This window comes from Lissotriton helveticus, chromosome 3_2 (genome assembly GCF_964261635.1).
Source record: "Lissotriton helveticus chromosome 3_2, aLisHel1.1, whole genome shotgun sequence".
Lineage (NCBI taxonomy): Eukaryota > Metazoa > Chordata > Amphibia > Caudata > Salamandridae > Lissotriton > Lissotriton helveticus.
Genome location: NC_136062.1, coordinates 156,881,607 through 156,902,254, shown reverse-complemented (window position 1 = coordinate 156,902,254; position 20,648 = coordinate 156,881,607). Strand labels below are relative to the sequence as shown.

Here is a 20,648-nt window from a genome sequence, read left to right as displayed (position 1 = left end):
GGAAGAGTGTGCTTTCTATCTTTACAAGCTTTAGTAATACTTTCTACAATCTTCTCTCCAAACATCTTTTTGCCATCAAATTGATTCTTCAACAAAGAAGCTTTTTCTACTGGTTCCATCTTCCAATTCTGCATCCTAAGACTGTGCCTCACCGCCACCAAGGCACCCACTGCAACCGAGGATGCTCCAAAGATATCTGCTCCATGTACTTGGCCTGTTGCTCCGTCGCCAGCAAGATAGCAGAACAGTCGATGCAAGCCTGAATAGCTGTAGCCAATCCCTCAAAGTCAGTTACCAAAGGCTGTGCCCTAAATGCAGCATAAGTGGTGGATCTCGAGGATAGTTTTTGTGCCGAAAAAGCTCTTTTCAAAGCACTGTTCACTTTCTTGTCAATGAGGTCAAAAGGAGAATAATCTTCAGGATTCAAGATAAGCACCTAATAAGAGTTGTCGGAATTAAGTCAGTTTTGAGAGAGTCTGGTAAAGAGTTAATTGCATCTTCCAGAGAGTAGAGTTTTTGTAGTAATCTAGGCACAGAGTACGATCAGGCTCCTTCCATTCTCCAGATCTTTAACGTTAGAGTGGAAAGGCATGGACATATCTGGCGGCTTGGCATATTGAGAAAACAGCACATCATCGTTACCTTGGTTATGGCTGATATGTCCTAAGGTCTCTGGCACCTCTTCTCTTTTTGTAAACTTCCCAGACGAAATAGAAGGTGCATCCTGATCTGAAGAGGAAATATCTTGAGCGACTCCCAGTTTAGAACCCCCCCTTTTTGTCTCGATCCCGGAGAACTTTAGCCACTGCATCCTGTGTCATAAATTGTAATTCTTCTTCATTAAGCAGTACAGAAGTATCAGGTGGAGCCTGAGGCAATCCTGGAGACTTAACGACCTTAACAGGAATTTGCCCCTCATCCGCAGAGGAAGAAGAAGAAATAACTTGTCTCTTGCAACAAACGCTCCCAGACATGATGACGTCTACTGCCTGAGAGAGAGATCACCCCCTCAAATATGAAACTAGGAAGAGCTAGGCATACCGAGTAGCAGTGCAGAAGTAGGGCATACACAATGCATGCACTAATCTCCAATCCGTCAGAAAAGTTTAAAGTCCCACAAAAAGCCACAGTGGGCGCGGTACAGTAATCTCCTGCATTCCATGGGCCTCATTTATGAGAAATGACGCATCGCTGCGTGAAAGCAGCGATGCATCACTTCTCAGTGCGCCCTCCTTGCGTCATGATTGATGCATCATATTTACTGTATGACGCATCATGTTGCAAGGAGTTACAGATACGTCAGTATTTCTGACGTATCTCTATGGTGCAAAAGTGACGCTTTCCTGGAGTGTGTCACAAAAGTGAGGCAACTCCAGCAATGTGTCCTTTCACATGGGGCAAGCCCCATGTGAAAGGGCTTGCGTCAGTCTTACGCCTGCTGTGAGGCAGGTGTAAGATTTTGACGCATTTGAGTCCTAGAAGTGGCGCAGTGAAATCTGGTAGATTTCACTGCGTCACTTCTACGACCCTTTCTTGCGTGGGAAGACCCCCCTGCATACATTATACCTGGCGCAGGTATAATGTAGCGCAGGGGTTTACAAAGTGACGCATCTACTTAGATGCGTCACTTTGTAAATATGGCGCAACAAGGTGCATTTTTACTCCACTGGTGCGTCACAAAAAGTGACGCACCAGCGGCGTAAAAGTGACGCAAAGCCTCATAAATGGGGCCCCATGTTCCCCTCCAGGACTGGGATAACACTTCCCAGCCACGAGCCACCACCAGCTGACCCGACTCGGTCTAAACCTGGTTGGGAGGAGCGCTGACAAGGCAGCCCCGCCGTGCTTCATTCAACACTACTAGCCCCCGAGCTGCCTCTCACATGTGGCATCAATTCCAAATAAATTGCTTACTCGTTACCGATGCTATATAATCCGGTGCTCATGTGAACCACTCTCGTGCCTCTAGGCCAAGTTTGTGCTATATAAAACTGACTAAAAAATATGCTTACACCTACCCATTTATGTTGAAATGCATGGTTCCTCCCTTACTACCTGCCTTTCAACACAATTCTAAAAAACAAGTATTTAAAATATATCACAGTGCTGTTATTCCTTCCTAGGTACATTTCATAAAGGTTCAGACCAGGAATTCTCCACAAAGTTATTGGCATTCTGACCCTAACTGTTTAGGAACGATGCAATTCACTAGAAACCCTCCAATCGATCTGTTACAAATAGTGCCTAATTGATTACATTTGCAGCATTGTGGACTCACTGGCCAGTAATGATCTCATGTGAACTCAGTCGATAATTTTGTTTAAGGATTTGTTCAACTAATTACTAATCTAAAAACAGCCCAATGAATTATACCAGGCCCTGTATTGAATGTAGGGTGCACTGCCTCAGCACACCGTTAACTAGTTGCCCTGGGAGTGACCTCGAGTGAATGCACCGCTCCCGATGCAGGAGTGAACTTGCGCCTGTACTGAAACAGCTCATTGGTGAAAGACAGACTATCTCTTTGAAGCTCTCTTCTCTTCTTTTCACTGTGCAGGCATCGACCTGGCCTAAGATTCAAAGGGGGGGTAGACATTCCCTTGCAGGCAGGTGCAGTGACTGACTGCATCTGCCTGCTGAGGGATACCTGGGAATTCTAGGCCAGACTGACAGTTTATCTCATTGGTCACTTTCAGAAGTGCTGGTTCGGACCAGAGCCAGTGGAGGCTGATTCTTGAAGGCAACTAGGAGCTCGTAGGAGTTTATTGCAGCCGGGACAGTGAGGTCATAAGCAAAGAGACAGAGAGGATGGAAAGAGAGCAGAAGGAAAAAGAGAGAGGGGATGGGAGAGATCAGAGCGAGCAGCTAGAGAGAGAAGCCGAGAGAGAGGATGGATGGATGGATGAGTGGGTGGGTGGATGGGTGGACGGACCAGGGGAAGGTTTGAACATTTTCTCAGGTCTGCTTTGGTTCTCTGACTGGGCCTTTTATGACCCCCTTCCCAGCCATTAAGGAGGCACTCGCGGGGTACTCTCTAACTGTCCGGCAGGTCTATGTGGCACACAGTCAGTGCACCTTTGCTTCTGTAATATGAAGCAGGTGCAAAGGCAACAGACAGGGTGATGCCCCATTGCAAATTAGGGCAATCCCCTTTGGGATCACACATTTAGCACTGACCTAATCTATAATATAGAAGGGGCTTAGCAAACATCTGCAACACCTTTGTAATACTAAAGTGCCCCAGGCGCACCACAGATGGGCGTACTAGCCTGTTGTGACCATGGGTCACTTTCTATAGTACAGCCCCATGTGTTTATACACAGTTTTACATGTACTCTCCAGTGCTGTCATGCTGGCTGCATTGCTGAGTAGATTGCACACATTATGTACATCATTGAGCCAGCAGGTTGTTGGTTTGTAACATCAGGAGGTTGTTGGTTTGCACATATCTCCTATCATGACTATTTCTTTATGCTGTCATTTCTTCACTGTACTTCTTTCAAAAGGCCTGATTTAGCGTTTTGTGGGCAGATACCCCATCGCAGAGGACATGGATATCTCATCCGTCCTATTACCAGTGTATTACAATATGTGCAGCTGTGGTATGGCGAGCAGGATATCTGTCACATTTATGACAGAGTACCCCCCACTAACTCGAAATCTGGCCCAATGTTGTTTATGAAGGCACAGGGTGTCAGCGTGGACTGGAACCTTGAATCTGCAGCTTCTGGCAAACTGGCAAAGTGCCAAACAAAATAGGTCACCTCCCTCTCCTTGAATGTCAAATCAAATACAGCATTTAAATATTAAAGTTAATGGAAATATATTACTCCCAGGCAAATAGAAAAGTAGTTCCTTAATATGAGTTCCCAAAATAAATATTGGCCTGCCAGAGTCTGCGTAGTCTGAGGCCAGTTCATAGTTTTTAGTGCTATTGAGGAATGCTACTATTGTATCATAGTTTGTTACTTTTGACAATACCAGTTTTTAAAATTATGACTGAGATTTTTCAATATAATTTTTTTTTTACTTTTGTAGGAATTTTGTTTGTTCCCAGAGACGATGTGATATGCCAGTCTTTCTTGAACGAAACAAGTTTAGCAAACCGTACTTACGACATCAATGTGTGCTGTCACAACTTATATTCAAGGTAAGTCAGGAGACTAATCCAAAGGCAGGGAAATTGACTGTGTAAAGTTGTCTACCAAACCGCCTCATACTGCCCACCCTCTCTATTCTCATTGTAAATTCCTATGTACAGCATCTTTCATGCCCCACGCAGCCCCAGAAACCAAACCAATTAACGCAACACTTTTTGGAGGCGGCACACCTTGGTTCCTTTTTCTGACAATGATTTCTGACTTAGTTAATAAAACTACTTTTGCAGAGATTATTTTGTCCAAATGCGAAGGTTTTCCTCTCTTTCATGAGGAAGCATTTTTTAGGTGTGGCCTGCACAGCACTGTGCTTGTGAAATCTATTGTATTTAATATAAATTTTAAAAAGGGGTTACATCCCACCCCTTGCTTTCCTTGCATTTCATTGGTTCCTGTGTTTGCCACTTATTTTTCCTATGTTTCTATTGGCCGTAGCATACTGTTTCCTGTTCCTCGTGGTTTCCTTGTGTGCTTCTCCTATCAGTTTTCCGGCAACCAAGTACTGTTTCCATCATATTTTTGGGAAGCATTTTTCAAGGTTTTGCAAGCACAGCCTTTGCGCTGTGCTTGTTGTAATGAGTTATCAATACTACCAACATTGCTTTTTTTTTATTTTTGTAATTTTTTATTGTATAAAATATATATTTACATGGAGCATGGAATATACATGAGTGGAGGAAGAGGGAAGAGAAAGAGGAAAAAGAAAGAAAAAGGCGCTGGGGGGGGTTGTTTGGCCACCGGCCTTCCGTGTCTTTGCGATAGTTCGATAGTTCGAATAGTTCAAATAGTTCGAATGTCAGTTTTCCAAGTCCTGCTTGTCGTTGTCTTCTGCTGCCCCCTTCGCGATGCTTACCAACATTGCATCATTTCCCCTTTGGGCTACAAAGGTTTTTCATACTTCTGCATGTTCTTCCCTGTGTAAATGTCTGCTTTCGACTTCTAGCCATTGCACAGCTACTGCCTGCCATCTTGTGGTGAAAGGAGGATTGGCAGTTTTTCAGTTCAAAGTTATATTTCTACTTGCCAGTAATGTTGCCAATATAATTACTTTCTTAGAAGATTTGTCCTGTGTCAGTGGTGCGGCGAGGCCAAGTAAAAACTCCTTCAATGTTTAAGAACTTCATAACCAGTTATGCCTGTGAATGTAGTTTTGTTCCAGTCACAGTATAGCAACAGAGAACCATAGGACCACAGTAAATGAGAGAGCTCAGGTTCAATTGAACAACCTCGTGAGTAATGAGGAAAGGCTCCGGGGTAAATCCTGCTAATTCACTCTGGCATAAAATGTGCTCTCTTTAGGAAATTAAATTGAATATGTTTACATATGCAATAGCTTTTGCGGGTAAATAAGAATGTTTTTCCTTTCTTAGGGCCATATTATCAAGAACGGCGATAACATTATTGCCGCTTTAGCGGCAGGAAACTGCTGCTAAAGCGGCGTTAAGGGGCTTGATAATATGCCCATGTGAATTCCCATAGAAGCCCAGGCTCACACCAGAAGCTCATTTAACAGCCTAGATAAATCTGCTTCCCATTGTGTGCGCAGTTTACTGTATACATCCGTGTGCTGCATGAAAGCGCTCTAAAGGCATTTAATTAGACACCTACTACTGCTCATAATATGCAATGTTTGAAGAACTGCATGTGTAGGTGGTCTAGTTGATTGAACATACCATTATCCATGCAGTAAGCTTTTGATTTTCTGCTCAGTGAGGAATTGTCTGCCTGAAATATTCAAATCTTGTACTAGTGTCTCAAATTCCAGAAGGTGCTGTTCAGAAACAATGCTCCAATCATGTCAATGCCATTTGGTGCCCAAGTATGTCTGGCAGCTGTAATCTGTTTTTTTCGAAAAATCTTTTTATTTAAACATTGCTCGTCATACAGCGTGTACGGGAAATGAACACAGATTGTCATGTGTCATACATAGTAATGACGTTCTAAACTGTTAAAGGCAGAGCCTCGATACAAATCAAGAGTGGCGCTTTTACGGCCTGTTGGATTTCATGTGAGTTTCACCAATGGCAGCTGTAATCTTGAACGCATTTCTGGTATTACCGTTGCTGCATGCCGTGTTTTTTTAAATTCACAGGGTCAAGTCTGTACTGGATGTGCATGTTCTGTAACTGCATACTAAAGGAACTGTTTTCGGGCAGGTTCACCCACTGGAACACTTTTCAGAGTGGAGTTGCTGCCGTTGATGATATAACACTGAAGTCTTAGGGGCTATGATACATCCAAGCGTCATACCCCAAAAAATCCCAAGCATTTGCAATGCAGTAGGACTCACATTTTTTAGAGTTAGAGCTATTGTATTGTATTGTAATTACATTTATACAGCGCTTACTACCCCTGACGAGAAGTCAAAGTGCTTTTTTGGCAAGTAGCACGCTACTGCGGGACCCATAGAGGATTAGTGTTGAATTAGTATAGTGAAACATGCAAGTACATTATAAGTGGTGGATAGGTTAGTCAGTTATTTGGATTTGGAATGATAGCAGAAGGATAGAGGAGGAAAAAGGTTTGTATTTATATATCGTTTGTTACCTCTGATGGAGTGTTGATGCAAGCTATTCAGGAAGCCCATAAATGATTAGTGGTCAATTAATATGGTGAAATATTAAATAATTTCAGTGGTGGATATTAGTGAGAAGGATAGCGGAGGGATAAAAGGGGAAGAAAGGTTTGCATTCATGTAGCACTTGTTACCCCTGATGGGTATTGAAGCACTTTTCTGGCGAGTAGCACGCCACTCCGGAACCCACAAAGGATTAGTGTTGAAAATTAGTATAGCAAAATATGAAGTAATTTGAGTAGTGGAGATTTTATTAAGTTATTTGGGTAGAGAAGGGTAGGTGGCGGGATAGTAGAGGGAAAGAGGTTTGTTTTTATATAGCGCTTGCTACCCCTGATGGGGTTTTGAAGCACAAGTAGCATCAGGTTTAGTGTTGAATTAGTATGGTGAAACATGAAAGTAATTTTAGTGGTGGATATGTTAGTCAGTTATTTGGATTGAGAAGGGCTGGGGAGGGGTAGAAAAGAGGGAAGAGTTTAGATCGTTTTTTTTTTAGGGGATCCGTATAGTAAAGTTGGTGTCAGATTATGCAAGGACGGGTAGAGTCGGAGAGAGTCTAGAAAGGGTTATTTTGGGGATCATAGTAGTGGTATAGGGTTTGGGATAAATGAGAGAGTGGATGTAGAGGATATATTGATAGTTGTATAGGATGAGAGATAGGGTAGTGCATTGGAAAGAGTAGTAGAAAGAAGTTTGAGATGAGTCAGATGGTTGGGCTAGAAGATGTATTGAGCGAAGTATAGGCTGAGAAATAGGGTAGTGCATTGGAAATGCTAAATTAGAAGAAATTGATAAATATATAGATCCATAAGTATATTGAAAGTATATAGATACATAAAGGAGGTAAGTATATTGGGCACCATTTCTGGCCCTGGTCCTGGTTAGTCTCGAACAGGCTCAAACAGGCAACTAACCTTGTCCGCTCTGCCCTTAGCCTCGACGCCCGGGCTGAGACGCCCTAACCCTGGCCTTTTATAGCCCTAGTAATCACTTGACCCCTTCAGGCAATGGTAACCCTAGCCCTAACACTATCCAATCACAACACTAGCCCTAAAATCTAGAACCAATAGGAGACCAGGACCTTACAGCCAACCTTATCCCTAGTCCAAGCACCCAACCAGTTTAAAAACCCTGATCTCTACGTCCAATAGAGGCCCTAGCCCTACCAGTAGTCCCAACTCAAGTCCAAGCAACCAATGGCACAGGAAGCCCTCGTCCCTACTTCCAATAGAAAGCATAACCCTACTCTTAGTTCCACAACTAGTCCAGCAACCAATCACACCAGAAACCCTAATCCCTACTTTTATTTAAAGGTCTAACCCTAGCCCTAGTCCCACCCTACTCCCAACAACCAATAACATAGAAAACCCTAGTCCCTACTTCCAATAGAAATCCTAATCCTAGCCCTAGTCCCAACCCTACATTGATTTAATCACAGACCCAGAAACCAATCAGAACCCTCAAATACCCAACCAATGAGGACACCTACCCTAATCCAATAGAAACACCAGATACAACCACCAATCAGTGTGCATATGTACCAACCACTAGCAGACCATATAAGGTCCCAGCGACCTCAGACAAGGTTTGCTGGCCAGGGAGTTGGAAGCTGCTTCTCCTGTTCAGAATCTCCTAGGAGACAGACATGCTCAATCCACACTTTGGACTTTTGCAGGTAAAGGCCCCACTAACTAGAAATCTAACAATACTGTTTGAATACAACTTTACTCCCTCTTCTGGCCAAAAAAACGAAGTGCACAGTCCCTAGTATACACAGTTTAAACAGCTCAAAGAAGCACCCTCTGATGTAGAATATCCCTGTTGCTGAGGGGTTGGGGAAGGCAGGGGGGCTGGTTTCACTGACTTGTGAACACACAATGGTGGCTGGGGTGCACTGTTTTAACATACAGGTCTTAGCACAGAGCAAAGGAGAAATTTGGAGGGAGAACGGAATTGTCACCAGGAATGAGAGGTATAAACTACAAAGTTTGGACTGTAAATCCCACAATTCAACACGTTAAATGGAAGAAATCATGGACAGGAAAAGCCACAAGTGTAAAACACAAAACAGGTGATAAAATATGCAATCACAGGCAGGTTAAAACTACAATTTCAAACTGTAACAACCACAGGCAAAGACAGTAATCACAGAAAGGAAAAATCGTTCTTTTAACAACTTTTGTTTTGGGTAAGAGACAGCACTAGTCTGCCTCCTTACCACTTCCTAGACTCTGCTCACTGCAATCTGGGGCACAGGTAGGCTGCAACTCACAAGATGGAGGAGAATTGTTGTTGTAATGTAAATGTTTTTGCTTATGTGTTTTTGAGTGAAGTGGGTGTATGTGAAGGCTATTGTGTGTGTTACAATGCATCTAAAAAGAAGGAATCTGGGAAATTGAATGTGACAAGATGTGCTAGGCCCAGATTGCAGCTCTCTGAGGCAGAGTTGATAAACACCTTTTGTCTTTCAGAATTCCTTTCACGGGGAATCAAAAAACACATTTCAAATGAGAGGCATGAGAACAGAACAGGTGTGCTAAAAAAAGAAGTACAAGCACCAACTTTAACAGACTGGTTTACCGTGCCACTTTTATTTTTCCATAGGATGACAGAGCTATGGGATTTAAAGTGCAGTAACATACAAATCCGAGCACCAAAATATAAGTTGATCACAGCTAAAGATGCAACCGTGATATCATTTAAAATGCAACCCATTTCAATATGACCTACTAGGTTTTAAACAGAACCTGAGTATTTGTCAAAAAAATCAAAACCTGTTCACCCCAACGAAGCATCTTGGCACAATATAATAGTTGTTGGTATTTATCCAATTCAGTGGTACCCTTTTTACTGAAAGATGAGAGGACTCACCAGGATTTAAACTTGTACACTCTGGGTAAAACACGGATGACTGATGCAGGTGCATTCATTTGATTCAGCGGCCAATCCCAGTGGAAGTGCAACACCATGAAGAAAATAAAAACAAGTAAAGGGAATCAAGTCTAGATATGCACATAGACGCCGGCATGTACGTAAAAATAGGAAGTTAGAAGCACACAAAGCTCCATTTCCTCTTTCTTCGAAAAACATTTTGTAAACAACATGAGGGAATAGGGTAGTAAAGCCATTGGAGTGCAGTGGGGGTGTAGAGTTAAATTATGGGGAGTGGCAGGAGGAGGCATGTTAGAAATGGAGATCTCTAGTTGGCAATGATTTCTACCTTTATTCAACTAGGGACCCTTCTTCCTAGTCAGGGTAAGGGGGATACACTTCTAAAATAACCCCTGCTCACCCCTGGGTAGCTTAGCACGAGCAGACAGGCTTATCTCAGAGACAGTGTGTAAAGCATTTGTGCACACATACAGTAATACAGTGAAAACACTACAAATAAACACCACACCCGTTTAGAAAATAAGTAATCTTTATCTAAACCAAACTAGACCAAAACTACAAAAATCCAACATATATTAATCAAAATGTGATTCTTAGAAGGTAAAAACAGATCGGTCGTAAGGGAGTTCCAGGTCTTGGCGGCCAGGTAGGAGAAGGACCTTCCTCCTGTGGTGGCTCTTCGGATGCGGGGGACGGCGGCGAGGGCGTGGCTGGTCGATCGAAGCTGGCGTTTGGGAGCGTAGAAGTTGAGGCGGCTGTTGAGGTATCCTGGGCCTTGGTTGAGTAGGGCTTTGTGTGCGTGGGTGAGGAGCCGGAAGGTGATTCTCTTGTTGACCGGGAGCCAGTGCAGGTCTCTCAGGTGTCCGGAGATGTGGCTTTGGCGGGGGATGTCCAGGATGAGTCGTGCTGAGGTGTTCTGGATCCGCTGGAGTCTCTTCTGGAGTTTGGCGGTGGTTCCGGCGTAGAGGGAGTTGCCGTAGTCCAGACGGCTGGTGACAAGGGCCTGGGTGACCGTCTTCCTGGTCTCGGTGGGGATCCATCGGAAGATCTTACGAAGCATGCGCAGGATGTTGAAGCATGACGAGGAGACGGCGTTGACTTGTCTGGTCATGGAGAGGGAGGAGTCCAGGATGAAGCCCAGGTTGCGTGCGTGGTCTGTTGGTTTGGGTGCGCTGCCCAGGGCGGGGGGCCACCAGGAGTCGTCCCAGGCGGAGGGTGAGGATCCCAGGATGAGGACTTCCGTCTTGTCCGAGTTCAGTTTCAGGCGGCTGTTCGACATCCATTTGGCTACGCCTGTCATCCCTTCGTGCAGGTTGGCTCTGGCGGTGGCGGGGTCGTTGGTGAGGGAGAGGATCAGCTGGGTGTCGTCGGCGTAGGAGATGATGTTGAGGTTGTGCTGGCGTGCGATGGCTGCGAGGGGGCTCATGTATACTGCGAGGGGGCTCATGTATATGCAAACAATAGATGCAATACATTCAGCACAAAGTATCTTGGATGCGTCACAATCATAAACAAACACAGCTGCAGGGAAGGTGATGCGTCAGTTCCTTACACTAAGGGAAGGTGATGCATCGGATCCTTACTTCAGGGGAGGTGATACGTCGGTTCTTTAGTGCCACGCAGGGGAGGTGATGCATCAGTTCCTTACTGTGCGGGAAGGTGATGCATCGTATTCTTACTGTGCGGGGAGGTAATACGTTGGTTTCTTACTGTGGCCCCCGGCGTTCTTGTAGACCTGGCACCGCAGTGCGATGCGTGGGGATTGGGGATGCGTCGGTTCTTGATGCTGGGGCAACGGTGCTGCGTTGGTCTCTCCGGCTGAGGTCCCACAATGTGTTGGTTCTTGCAGCCGCACAGCATGGCCTGCATCAGAATCTGTGCAGTGATCTTGTACTTCAGATATCTGTGCACAGGATTCAGCATGCAGCGATTTCTCCAGGCGCTGCATCAGTTTCTTTAGCAGCACAGCGGCGATGCGTCAGAAACGGGTGTGGATGCGTTGCCCTTCTCCTCCTTGCATATCTTTTCCGGCCCCCAGCAGCACGGACAACCGCCTGAGGCCCAACATAGCAACAGGCACCTCTTTGCAGGTCAGAACTCCCAGCAAGGAAGTTCAGGGTAGTTGGTAGTGAATTATTTCAGTGCCTGAGGCTTCAGAACAGGAGGCCTGCTCTACTTCAAATACTTGAAGATCTTCTTCAAAAAGGAAAGTGTTTATTCTCTCCTTGGCAGAAACAGCCACTGCAGGTCAACCCCAGACAGCACACAGCAAAAGGGCAGTACTTCTCCTTCAGCTTTCAAACACATTAGCCATCACACACAACAGACAGAGGGACTGAATGTGGTGCAACATACTGAGCTGCCGACTTTGGGACTGGGGACCCGGGCTCGAGTCTTCGCGTTAGCTCTCCCCCCTGCCGAATCTAGCAAATTAAATACTAATTAAAATTAAACAGTATCACAGCAAAGAAGGAAATGAATGCCAATTAGTAAATGGTTGAACTTGCGGAAGCGTACAGAATAGTATGAACAAAAGCTCTTCAGGAACGAGTAGAATATCGGGCACCATGTCACGAGGAAGCGTTGCATTACGATGGGATGGCCAACCAAGGGATAGGTTGCATGCCCAGGGGGAGGGGCCTTTGTGTGCTGAGAAGGCGCATGACCACTTTGAGATGGACAACTGTGGACAACCAAGTAAATCAATTCGTTAAATCGTCATGGGGCAGGAACAGACATAGAAAGGAGGGACAAACACCAATTAAAAAACAGCATTTCAGAATGTCACAAGTAACAGCCAATGGCAATCGATGGGTGTGCCTAAAGTCCTCAGAAGGGATAACAACAGGTCTTGCAGACAGTGCATGCACTGTTTAGGCTTCACCTAACAAGTGTAGCAAATGTGTCATAGCTATTCAGCAGGAGAACGGTAAAGGTGTATTATGTAGCTGGTGGTATATTTTATTTTGGGTCGCTAGCGAGATATCGCACTGTCATTTACAAACAGTGCATTTTCCGTTGATATGGCCAATAAATTTGCATAGACATGCAGTTTTACTGATAAAAATATATGGCGCAAAACGAATGTGTGGAAAGCTGGTTTTACTATATTTATCATTTGTGTGTCTTGATGTCTTTTGATCCTATTAAAATATTTGTTTACATCACTGTTAGAAATAGGGTTTCTGATTGGCTAGGGTATGCACCTAAGCCAAGCAGAACCCACCACTCTAGTCAGGATAAGGGAGTTGCACACCCAAGATAAACTCTGCTCACCCCCATGGTAGCTTGGCAGAGAAGCCAGGCTTATCCCAAAGGCAATGAATAAAGTGTTTGCTCAACACACACACACACTCACAAAAATGATATATTAGCACACCACAAAAGAAGACTCCACACAAGGATATATAAAAATATCCTTTGTATTAGATATAAAACAAATAGACCACAATCACATAAATCACTTTGTCAACTAAGCAATTGTTATGACATTACATAGATCATAATCATATAACTCACTATGCCACTAGGCAATGATGATAGCAATACATAGACCATCTATCACTTTGCCAACCAGGCAATGGTCATATCATAGGTACGGCAAAAACGTAAGGACATAAATACTGCCTGTGTCATCAAAACATATTATGCCCAACGTCACAGTTAGTGCAGTGGGTAAACACTCATAAGGAGCACATGTTATAAAATAACATCATCACTGTACATATCAAATTAACTCATGAACATGAGAGATAATGCACATGCCCCTATGTATCTCCTGATAGCACTAGGGCAAGAAATGACATGAATTTGGCCCTCAGGACATACAAATATGCAGTAGGATTATCTGTTATCGCCCCCTGTGCTATTGTTACAGGACACACTGTATGTATTCACCAGGTGCAGGGCATAGCAGGCCTTGTGTGTCTTAGAATAAATGTGGTAGTTCTCTGGGTGTTTGTAAAGCACCCATATGCATTTTTCTTCAGTCCACTCAGGACTGGGATTGCGGAAATAACCACAGCTACTAGGCATAGCCCACGTATACCATGAGAGGAGGGGGTGCACACACACACACACACAAAAGAATACTGTGATGAGCCTCCTCTGGGCCTCGTTTGTTAGAATAACTCAGGGCAGCAGACTGTGGACCCCTGCAGTTTCCCTCACTGCAGTGCAGCACACCCAGAGCCCACCCAGGCCTCCCAGGTGGCTGCTCTTGTCTCAGGCCTCAGGCCTGCCTGTACCACATGCAGTCAGCCAATTGCCAAGATCTCGCCTGGGCATGGACTCACTCTTCTTCCCAGTCCACATGCCTCGAGCACCTCAGCTTCATCGTGATCACAACGCTGCCCTCAGCTGGTCCCGTTGCGACTCTCTCCAAACTTGCCAGTACATCGATGTTGCCCGCAGCCACTGCCTTACTTCCCCTTTGCTGGGCAATAGCTACAGTTCAGGGCAACCGCGTTGGTTGCCCAGCAACATTGGGGCTGTTCTCAGCACTGACCCCACTAAGGAGCAGCTGCACTGAAACTAGGAATCTTATCCTCCCTCTGCCAGTTGCAAGGCAACGCCTGGGATTCCCTGCTGGGCTCGCTTTGCAGAGGAGCGACCGCTCTTGGCTTGTCCTCCTCTGTTGGGCTCGTTCCACTGTGGTTGGGAGCTCCGCCCAGACGTCGGGCTGCAGCAGTGAGCTTGATGTTAGAAGCACCACAAATTACACTGGGCCTTCTGCACTGAAGACCCCAGGTGATCCTTTTTTATCCCAGAACACTGGAGACTTCCAATAAAGGGAAAACCTCTGGAAATTTCTAATAAGCACAATCTTCCAGGCGATAGATCTCTCTTAAGCTGAAAAATACAGCACTCCCCATCGCTGTTTTGCAAATTGGTGAAAGAACAGTCCAGTCCTTTCTTCTGTTCCAGACAGAAGCAGCAACTGCAGGCTGTCCCAACCCTACACACCTAAGGAGCAGTGCTCCTCACACAGTTCTTAACCCCCCGTTCAAGGAAGGTTACTTTCAGACCCACACCTGGATCTTCCTGAAAGTCTTTTGTATCCCTGAGACGTCCAACAGGAGTCCAGTACACACAATCCCTTGGAGATTTTGTCGAGAAGCAGGATACCACAGCAGGGCAAAAAAAGTCAGTCTTTTTCCTCTACCACAGACAGAAGCAGCAACTGCAAGCCATCCCACCTCTCACTCAGAAAAGGCAGCACTCCTCACACAGTCCTTACGCTCTTCTTTTTGGCAGTGTCTTCTTGATCCTGGTAGTAATCTAAAGTCCTGAGGTTTTAGGTGTAATACCTTTACCCCATTTTGTCATTGTTCTTTTTGCTATAAGAGTCTCTGAACCCACTCCAAACCAGTCCTGTCCTCCCTGGTGCAGCATGACCACATAGAGCGGAGGCTGCATTGTGAAAATGGAGACACACCCCATTCAGGTGCAAGCAAAACTCCTCCCACCATTCTAAATGCAAACTAGATCTATTCAGCCCAGGGGTGAGTCACTCAGGCAAGGCAGGGCTCACCTCAACCCTCCAGTGACTGTCTAGAGTGAATGTACATCCCCAGCTCCTATCACTCAAACACCAGATGCTGAATAAACAAACAGCCGAAGGCACACAGAATGGTAAAGAAAGAAAATGCCCACTTTCTGAAAGTGCCATTTTCAAACACAGAATTTAAAAACCACCTTTACCAAAAGGTGCGTTAATAAACTACATTTTTCTATCTTGTCTCTATGAAAAGCCACACATGTAAAATGTTACAGCGCAGCTCCAATGTTAAGCCCATGGGACAGACAGCCTTTCAATAGTGAAAAACGAAATACACAGCATTTCACTATCAGGACCTATCACACACATCAATACGTGTCCTACCTTTCACATACACTGAACCCTGCCCATCGGGGTACCTTATTATTACTATATACACTTTATATGTTAAAAGAGGCAAGGTTTGAGCCTGGTAAGTGGACAAACTGACAGTTTTTAACTATGTTCTCAGACACTACAGTGGTAGGTCTGAGACACATTTACAGGGTTACTCATGTGGGTGGCACAACCAAATAGCTTTTGATTTACAGGCCTTGGCACACCCCGTGCACTTTACTAGAGAGTTACTAGTAAATCACATATGCCAATCATGGATAACCAATCATTGTCACAATTTATACAGAGAGGATATGCACTTTAGCACTGATGATCAGTGGTAAAGTGCCCAGAATCTTATAGCCAACAAAAACAGGGTCAGAAACATAGGAGGCAAAAGGTTTGGGGGTAAACCTGTCAAAAGGGCCAGGTCTAACACGGGGCATGGCTACGGAGCCGATGTGGATGGCAGCGTGAACTGAGAGCTCTGCGCCAACCCCATCAATTATCTTGTTTGGGGGCCGTTGTTTCCGGCCAAAAAGACATCTGGTGGCGTGGCACACACTTCTGGAGGTCCCGGTGCCGCTTGCTGGCAGGAGCAACTTCGCAGCTGAGGACCAGGGACAGACATGTGGCGGGACCTTGGTCACTCAAAATGGTGCCGGGTCCGGCCGCAGTGAGAGGAGCTGCAGAGAGAGCAGCAAAGGCTCGGTACAGCAGCGGAGCGGGTGATCGGACTGCCGCTGCCGCTTGCTGAGAGTTGGGGACTCCCGGCGTGGTCCAGGGCTGGTGCAGCAGGAACTAACTGGGGGCATAATAAAGAGGATCTCTCCTGCCTGAGACCACGGGCTGAGCGGGACACGGACTGCTTGCGGTCCCTGCACGGCCACCATTTTGTGCCTCAGAGGAGCTGCGCCGCAGATCCGCTGACTGCCGGGATAGACCTCGACTTCTTTAGCGGTCGGATTGCAGGGGCAAGACCCCTGCAACATTGGATTCTGCGAGGCAGGGCAGTGCACCGGTGCGCCACATAGGAGCCCACAGTCAATGGTTCAGGGCTCGAGGAACTGCCCGGTTCTTTGCTGTAGTGGCGGGAGAAGGCGGCGAAGTGGCATGAGTGGACATTCTGGGGCATGAAGAGGGCTGACTGGAGCTGGCGCTGGATCTGCGCACCGGTGGTGAAGAGGTGAGAGCGATCTCCATCACTGGAGGCTTAAAGGGATCGCCATCTGATTGCTGGTCCGTGGGGATCCACCCCCAGTGCAGTACCAGGACAGGGAGCGGAGGCTATTGTCTGCGGGTTCCAGCCCGGGCGCGGATATTGGGGGCCCTGAAACATGACATACGGCTAGGTGAGGTGGCGGACGTGTCAAGCATTCTGCGCCAGGAGCATTGCACATTCGGCAAGGATGGTTGCAACCATTGCTACCACACACAGCATTGAGGGGTGCTCCTAAGGGTGGACCCGCCCGGAGGACCAGGAGGTTAGTACAACGCCGCGCCGGATGGAGTCGAGGCTGGCAGAAGGAACCCGGGAGAGTGCACTGAGAGCCCTGTGAGCTGTGGGATGTCTGGCCTCTACTGAGAGGTGGGGGTAAGATGACTCGCAGTGAGGAACATTGGGCATTATCACCAGCAGGAGCTGGGAATTGTTGGAGATCTGGAAGTGAGCCACCGGGATCAACGGGCCTGGGGAACGGGCGACAATGGGGAAGCCGCGGGGCAAGCAAGCGGGTGCGCCCCAGAACAAGAAGAGAAGACAACGGACAATCGGAGGACGGAGGCGTTGGAGTCGCAACCTGCGGGGATGGTGCAGCAGCAAGTAGAAATGATACTCAAGGCCATCGCGGATACTAGAAATGCCCTTCAGCAGGTCATAGCGCAGGTGTCAGTGGGGCTGGGCTTTCTCCGGGTGGACCATGTAAAATTAGCGGACCGAGTGAAGCAAACCAAGGCCACTTTGGAGATACTGGATCCAGCAAGCAAGGCGCTTGAGGCATAGATGGGAGACGTGCATTGTCGCTTGCAAACCCCGGAAAAGAGAGCTGAGGAGGCTGTAGGGCGCAACAGAAGGAACAACGTACGGGTGGTCGGACTGCCTGAAGGAGTGAAGTAACCGATATGGCGACCTGTTTGGAGGCATGGTTGAAGTCAGAAGTAGCCCTAGAGGGACTGTCCCCTTTCTTCACCTTGGAAAGGGTGCATAGGGTACTGGCGCGTCCGTTGAATCTTGGGAGGCCACCCAGACCTGTGGTGGCACGCTTGCTTCATTACACGGCCAGAGATCTGCTTTGAAATAGAGCGCGCACCGTGGGTCCATTCAAGGTGGATAACAGTAGTGTGATGCTGTTTACCAACTATACCTTTGATGTGACGCGACAGCGACCCTCCTTCTTGGAGGTCAAGAAAGCACTCCGCACCGAAGATGTGCAATACTCCCTGATGTTTCTTGCACGCTTAAGAGTGGCCATGGACGGTAAAACCTTTTTCTTCAGTACCCCTGTGGAAGCATGGGACTGGCTGGAGTCCTACAAGGCGGGACAGGGAGAAGCTGGTCGAGTCCAGGGGCCGCTGAGGGGATGCCGCACCGCCCTTGGCCGCTTCGTTTGGAGAGACGGCGGCTCCATTCCCAGAGACCAACGACGTCTCAGACGGAGAAAGAAAGAACAGCAGCGCTCAAGGCAGTGACGGAGATATCTCAAGAGCAAGGACCAGACTCGAGGGGAGCGACTGACTCTAGGAAGGGGTCAGCTGGGACAGCGTCGGAAGAATCGGATTCGGCGAGCGTCGCTCTACCTCATGTCACGCCAAGCACTGCGGACGAGTTGGTCGATGCGTAGCACCGTAGGACATTCTTCAGGACTGGGCAACGCTTTTGTGGATTGACATTCACCTTTGGTTTTTATGATGGGGTGGAATGTGGGGTGATTGTTGCGGGGGCACAGGCGGTTGGGGGGTGGGAAGAGAGGGCCTTGGGGTGAGGGTCCCCACCAATTCGGGGTACCGCAGCAGGAGCTGTGGCATTACAAGGAATAGGGTATGGTGTGAGACGGTTGTCTCACACCATACCCTATCTGGCCCCTGGGCCCCCCCCTGTTATTGCAATTAGAGTTCCCATGTAGCTACCGAGGAAGTAGTTTAGTGGAGAATTTGGATGGGTGCTGTTTTGTTAGGACCTGTTCTGGGGAGGGGTAGTTGGGGAAGGTTTTGCGAGTTGTTTGGGGCTATAGGGGCTGCCAGTGCGTCCATAGTGAAGATGTAGAATTAGCAGGACGTGGAGGATCACTATGGGGACCCTACTTGATGTTAAATGCCTAACGTGGAATGTGAGAGGGATGCATACAATGCAGAAGCGCCACAAGGTGCATGCCTATCTGATGTGGAGGGGGGTACATATAGCCTTCCTGCAGGAGACCCATATAGATAGAGCGGAGAGCAGCGCGTTGCAACGAAGGTGGCTGGGGCAGGTCTATTGTACAACGTACTCAGCGTTTGCTAGGGGTGCTCTGATATGGGTTCGAGCGGGGGTGCCCTTCCAGATGACTCGCCAGTTTGCTGACCCAGAAGGGAGGTTCGAAGAGGTGGGGGGGGGCGACTGAATGGTTTAGATGTAACACTATGTAGAATATACGCCCCTAATGTTGACCAGATTGCCTTTTTTACCCTCCTGTCAGGGAAGCTGGCACCTTACTTGACTGGCCCTGTGGTATTAGGAGGAGATTTCAACTCCAAAGCTGATGTTGATATAGACAGGTCGCATCCCCCATTGCCGGAGGCCCCTGTACATAGAATATCCGAGGCAAGAAGAGACTGGCAGGAAAGATGGGGACTGGTAGATACCTGGCGAATGCAACATCTGAGGATCGTGACTATTCTTTCTTTTCAGCATTGCACGACCTGCATGTGCGCTTGGATGCCATATTGTGCACGCCTGACATACATTCATACGTTCAATAGCGAGTACTTGGCTAGAACAATATCGGATCACAACCCACTACTTCTAACGATTAGGTGGGTTCAGGAGAGGCCTGTAATCCCGTTGTGGCGCCTAAGACCGGAAACGCTAGAGGACGCTGTCTTCTGCCAGGATATAGAAACGGGTATTGAGCAATATTTTGCTGAGAATGAAGGAACTGCATCTGAAATAGAGATAGAGTGGGATGCTTTTAAGGTGGTGGTGAGGGGAATGTGTATTGTCAAACAGGCGGGTGTAAGGAAGACGTTGCTCCGGGAAGTGGAGCGACCTGAACGCCCGGAAGTGCAGGATGAATTGGTGGGGGCAATGGAGGAGATGGCGAGTCAAATAGAGAGGTTGCGTTGCCATGATTATAGAGCTTATCTAGGACGGGCGCCCGCAGAACGAGACAAAGCGAGTACACAGCTGGCTTGGCTAGCTAACCCAGCACCCCGGGGCACACTGTTATTTGCGTTAGCTATTGAACCGTTGGCGGTACAGGCTTTGCTGGAGTGCCATCATCAGGGCCTGACCCTACGGGGCATTGAACAACATATATCCCTGTATGCTGATGATCTACTAATTTTCTTGGCCAACACGGGGGTGGCACTAGAAGGAGCGACACACCTACTGCTGGTGTTCGGAGAAATGTCCGGACTGGGGGTTAATTGGGAGAAGACTTGTCTCTTCCAGGTGGTTCCAATAGCAGGAGGCCCTGATCGAGTAGTGGGAATTCGGTGGGAACCATCATGTCTGCCCTATCTTGGGACCTAGATTTAACATACCCTGCAGATCTGTTGGAAGGGAACGTGGGAAGGGCCCTACGTGGGCTGAGAGGGAACCTTTTTGGAGTGCTCTGACACTCTCGGTTGTCGGAAGGGTGGCGTTCCTGAAGATGGTGGTGCTCCCCCGCCTACTATATTATTTTCAGACATTGCCGATTTGGATACCGGGGGCAATCTTTAGGCAGATTAGGTAAATGGTTGGGGGCTTCGATGGGGAAATGGCAGGAAACGGGTGGCATTATCTACCATAATGAGACCCAGAGTGGAGGGGGGGCTAGCAGTATCAGATTTTGAACTTTATTACCTGGCGGCTCAGCGCAGTGGCTGACACAAGCAGTGGCACAAGAATTTCTGGGCCCAGAGGGCCAGGAGGGTTGGTGGATCCTACTCTCATTTACTGTGTTACAGC

General features: G+C 47.3%; 1 protein-coding gene across 3 annotated transcripts in view; it reads left to right on the top strand.

The window, feature by feature from the left end:
- The window catches only part of SLC28A2 (solute carrier family 28 member 2), a 675,497-nt gene that overhangs the window by 548,202 nt on the left and 106,647 nt on the right, over nucleotides 1–20,648 (top strand). For all 3 annotated transcript variants that reach the window (XR_013609837.1, XM_078684949.1, XM_078684951.1), the window contains one exon: nucleotides 4,039–4,150. Coding sequence is in view for 2 of the 3 variants with exons in the window: in XM_078684949.1 (XP_078541075.1) it covers nucleotides 4,039–4,150 (112 nt within the window). In the remaining variant the exon portion in view is untranslated. The remainder of the gene's footprint in view (nucleotides 1–4,038; nucleotides 4,151–20,648) is intronic.